This window comes from Eutrigla gurnardus, assembly GCF_963514095.1.
Source record: "Eutrigla gurnardus genome assembly, chromosome: 10".
Taxonomy (NCBI): Eukaryota; Metazoa; Chordata; class Actinopteri; order Perciformes; family Triglidae; genus Eutrigla; species Eutrigla gurnardus.
The window spans coordinates 5,128,065-5,133,480 of record NC_139924.1 but is presented as its reverse complement, the minus strand read 5'-3'; the positions used below and the strand labels follow the sequence as shown (position 1 = coordinate 5,133,480).

Genomic DNA, 5,416 nt, shown 5'->3' with positions numbered 1-5,416 from the left:
AAAATGCTGCTCACATAAAGCATACGTCAAAATGGAATATAATCATATGACTTTTATCGACGATTAGTAATTAAACCTCGTAATCCATACGAGTTTAATGTATGAATGTAGTTATGATCCATGTGTTTCTAAGATAATATAATTAAAATTATACATATACATCACATTCGCGTTATTGAAAATAAATGCAGGGTTATTATCGCGGAAGGAGAATTTACTTTGAATCGACATCCGGTTTGCCCGGAAAACAACGTTGATTGACAGTCTGTGACAACCAATCATATGCGATGACTTCCTGTCAGCCATCCAATCGTTTTCCTCCTAGATGGAGGCGGGATCATCAATGCGGAAATCTGCCTGGGAGCAGCAGCTTGGCGTGATGTCCTTGCCAGCTCGATTTTTTGACTAACTTAGACTGAAAACTCAACTTTTATTTGGTGGCGGTCACTGTTTTATCATTATCCGGTAAACAGATTTTTTTTAATGTTTCACAATAGTATAAACGACTCGTTTGGACGTCTATCTACGTTATTGGCCTGTTGGTGTAGTCCTGCTAACTAGCGGTTAGCGTCGTTGCTAGTTAGCGTCCTGTTAACCAGCAGTTAGAAGTTGTTCACTTGTGCTATTGAGTCTCTGTAAATTGATATTTAGTAATTCCTGCATTTTCACCCAGCTGTTAAAATAGTTTAAATGACCTTTAGTGTTTCAGCTCATGTGACGCTGAATTAAAACAGAAATACATTATAAATCATAAATATAATTGTTGCTTAGACTTATAATGTATGACTCGACCTGAAGAGTAAACCAAATATTCAGTGTCATGAATTAAATGGATTAATTTTCAGCCAGTCATTTCACTACAAATGTCTAGTGTATTAAATGATCTGTGCCACTTTATAAATGCAACCTGCCAAACTAAGTACAGAAAGGTTCTACGCTTTCAGCTCTGACTTGGTTAGGATGCGTCCTGAACTACTGATTTTTCTTTGATTGATTTCCTACTCTAACTAAGTAGTGATGTTTCATCCCTGTTCTGTCTTTCAGATTTGACTACAGAAGTCTATCATGCCTTTACATAAATACGCACCCAAAATCTGGGATGCCCTGAAACTGAAGCAGGGCATCTACGCTCGTCTCCCCAAACACTACCTCAAGTCCCTCGAACAGAAAGACCCCACCCCTGTCCATTGGAAGCCCCTGGGAGTCCAGTACCGAGCGAACCCAAAGACGGGCCATAAGGAAAGGGTGCAGGATGTCCCGATACCCATCTACTACCCTCCACAGTCGCAGGACGGCCTGTGGGGAGGAGAGGGCTGGATATCTGGCTTCAGATATGCCAATAATGACAAAGTGAGTATCCAGAAAGAGGATTGTCTTCCTTTAGTTCTTCTGCAGTGTGTTGACAGGCACGGTAACGCCATAATGCATAATATGAGCCCCCAGCTGCCGTAGATTAACATTCAGTTTAGGCTTTGTAAGCATATTACTTGTTGTCCACCAGAAAACTAGAAGTATCACAAACATCGAGTTTATTATTTAGCAGCAAAGAGTTATAGGTTATATTTGCTGACATATAAGCAACTGTTAACCGCTAGTTTCATTATAAGGTTACAATATTATATTATTAGAATCATTTAGTGTAATGTTTAAGATTTTTCCTCAGTACTTTGATGATATGTTGCAAATTTAAATGTGTGTTTAGTTCAAACTCAATCTCTCTACTCTCTAAAAATTCTAAACATTTTCATAATTAAGAAGTTTCCATGAAAATAAATACACAATATATAAACAAAGTATATTACGTTTCCAGTCTGTTCATCACAATTTGTCTTTTTCAATGGGATCAGGTCAACAGCACTGTGATAGTGATCACTATAAGTGCATTATAATTTGTGTGTTTACATACTCCACCTTCAAATATGCGATACTAAAGGCCAGAAGATTTCTGAGCATGTTCTGTACCTTAAGTAGACCAAAACATGTTTTGACACAGTTCCAGACATGAAATCGTCTCTTTCTGTAGATGTCGACACGTCTGAAGAAGACCTGGAAACCACAGCTGTTCAAGAGAGAGTTGTACAGCGAGATCCTCGAACACAAGTTCACCATCACTGTCACAGCGCGCACTCTGGACCTCATCGATGCTGCCTGCGGCTTCGACTTCTATATTCTCAGTGTAAGAGAGCGCTACCTCTGCGTAACAAAATTACATTTTCCATGTGTTTTTTTTTTTATGTGACTAATTATCCAACTCCCGTCAGATGTCAAAGGAAGATCTGAACTCCAAGCTGGGGATGGATCTAAAGAGGGCCATGCTGCTTCGCCTGGCTCGCAGAAACACTGAGCTTTACCCTGCTGATCCCGTCAAGAGAGGGGAGGTCTACAACAAATACAAGGTAGGTGTACCAATGCATTTGGGAATAGAATGATAAAAACAAAGTGTTACAAAGAGTTAACAAGATATTGCGGTTAAAAAAACAAATCACATTTTCTTTTTCTGAGCAGCAGTTTGAGATCCCAGAGGAGGAGGCAGAGTGGCTTGGATTGAGTCTAGAGGAAGCCGTGGAGAAACAAAGGCAGCTGGAGCACAAGGTCCTCAAACACAACTGCCTATAGCCCGCACAATAGAAATGTTTAAATGGGTGCAAATATATTCTACTTTTGATCAGAGAAAATACATTTCACATCTCTGTCCCATCTAACAAAATCACAGAGCACTGAAAGATGTGAAAAATGTTTGACTTGTAACGAGAACGCCGCGTGCGGTCTGTGACCTCCTACCATCCTGAATCTGTTTTGTTTCTTCCTCTTGTCTCTCAGGAGCCGGAGCCTCTCTTTCAGGCCTGTGTGGAGGAGCTGGTGGAGAAGCTGCACCTCCACAAACTCTCTGAGCCACTCCTCATGGAAAAGAAGTGACAGTCTGACCCGTCTGAGCGGGACAGAGGCCGCTTTCAGACTGAAACGAGTAGTAGGTTGAACTCTCAACTTCCTCTGATGGTGGTGGAATTTCCACAGTTTCTGTTTCTGAAACTTTTGCACCGGGAGAAATCCATCTGAGAGCAACTCAAAGGTGGAAGAAGTGATGCGGTCATGTTGGAGTAATGCTTATTTATTTACCCTTGCATTTCAGATCCAAACAAGACATTTTAACAATTAAGCTTAAAGCATCCGACAGTGTAAATAATCCCCAACCCGCTGTCATACCTGGCCCTTGTACAGCATATTAACAAAAATAAAACATCTCCTTTTTCTTAAACCTTGTTTCTACTCATCTGTTGTCCAATAATCTTTAAGTCGGTTCACTAATGATATAATTCACTGTGTAATCCATGCAGCACAAATTCAAAAGACGCAGCTGTAAAAGTATTAATGCAACTTTGTAGTTAAAATACTACCAGATACAGCCATACATGGACCAGTTAGCAAAATAATAATGTGTGTTGTAGGTGGTAGTTTCTTATTTAAGTTGACAGGGATGGTAAATATCTATTTATGCTTTACTATATTTATCCAACAGCTTTAGTTGTTAGTTACTATATGGATTAACATTGACACACATATCCTCTGAATATGTATTAAGATATGATGCATTGTAAAATCTCAAACTACCCACAAGTTTGAAAAAGATGTTTAAAATGATCCCGTTGGCCAGCTACATGAACATTAAAATACTGTTTAACACATAGTAATCACATAATATTATATAGTAATATAACTCACAGGAATACCTACTGAGGAATACTTACTGACACTAATACTAATGATATTTCTGTATTTTTAAATTAGGATTTGGAAGGACTTCTGTCGTATTGGTACTTTTGATCGACTCTGCAAAAAGCAAATAAAAATGTTGCATAGTTCATTGAGCTTGTAAAGTACAAGCTGAATATGTATTTTACTACATTTGGAGGATTTGTGTAAACCCAGGACATGTTATGTCAGCATTATCCCAATAGATGGCACCAAAATGCTTTAAATGAGTACAGTCTCCATTTAATAGTGACTGTCTTTTTTAATAAAACATTTTATTTTTCTAGCACTTTTTCGATAACTCAAAGGTGCCTTACAGAGAGAAAATCCAAACCCAAAGATACGATGGAGCATTCTTTTTATTTAAAATCAAAATCAAGTTAACTACTACCACAACTTAATGACTTCAGAAATGAATCAGGACCATAAACTGCAGCGTTTTAGCTCCAAATAGCTGAAAAAACTGTTTTCTCAGCAAATGTTTGTGTTTGTGAGGACTCTGATGCAGAAAAGATCTTTCTTTGGAGAAAGATGAAGACGTTAATTAAAAGCAGCCGTTTCTCTCCTGGTTTCGCTTTCGACACTTCTGGTCCGATGTGTGACAGTTATGTTGTTGTTGCTCGGCTTTGTGGTTGCAGCTATTAATGTAAGATGGGGAGTCCCGACTGCTGCGGGGACTCCCGTGGGTGTTGTAACCTGGCAACAGAGGAAGATGGTTATACCTGGCCCTTGTAAACAGAACTGCACTATGATGACCCCGTTTATAGTGCACATTATTTGAAAAGTAACACAAACAAATTATTAAACCAAAAGTATTTCTCTGCTGGGAAACAGGTTTTAGAGGAACATCTGGCTGATTCATCTTGACTCCTTGAAGCTAAATCAGGTTTAAAAGTGAGAGCTGTTTTACCAAATTCTTTTTATATTTTAAGTCAGGCCCATGTAGGAGCTGTCTGTGTTTGAACCTTTTTCAAGCTACTCATTAGCCAATAACTGTAATCTGTAGTCTCCTGATGCAGATCATTTCTCTCTCATTCCCATTAGTCTTTATTAGTGTAAATATGTATCCCGATAGTTGCCTTCTTACCTGTCCCCGTTCTCGTCCACCTTGTGAATGTTCAGCTGTTATCAAACCTAAGAAAAAAGTTAACTTTTAACTTTATGGACTGCTTTGTCGGTCATTCCGCCACTTTGGTCCAGACTGAAATATTCCAACAAATACTAGATGGATTTCCATGTAATTGGTGCAGACATTCCTGTTTCCCATACGATGGCTTTTAAGATTCCCTTAATTTTCCTTTGGCACCATTGACATTTGTGGTTACATGAAATGTCAAACAACTACTGGGTCATTTTGCCTCTAATGCCGAATGCACCGCCTACTCCTAATACTTTTGGAGAGCTGAATACTTCCCCCACCTTGGATTATTCATCATAATGTGATCACTTGACAGAGTGGTCGTGACTCCAGTGGAAACTCGTGTATGAATGACTTCATCTGTGTGGTCTGATTGTTAAACTTCACTCTTCCCTGATTAAACCTCCTTATGTCTGTCTTTGATTGTTTCCACCACATGACTCATCCTCTCCACCCGACTTTTCCCCAGAGTCTCCGCAAACCAGCAGACACCTCTGCACATCACACAGCTGAAGGTTTGAGGTGAAT

General features: G+C 39.2%; 1 protein-coding gene across 1 annotated transcript; it reads left to right on the top strand.

Annotated features, from left to right (window-relative positions):
• The first annotated feature begins 334 nt into the window (after positions 1–334).
• On the top strand, positions 335–3,256 carry mrpl28 (mitochondrial ribosomal protein L28). Its single transcript, XM_084019600.1, has 6 exons — positions 335–465; positions 1,045–1,350; positions 2,024–2,176; positions 2,262–2,396; positions 2,506–2,592; positions 2,821–3,256. Exons 2-6 carry the CDS (start codon positions 1,066–1,068, stop codon positions 2,914–2,916), a joined length of 756 nt encoding a protein of 251 aa, XP_083875726.1. The 5' UTR covers positions 335–465; positions 1,045–1,065; the 3' UTR covers positions 2,917–3,256.
• The last annotated feature ends 2,160 nt before the right edge of the window (positions 3,257–5,416 follow it).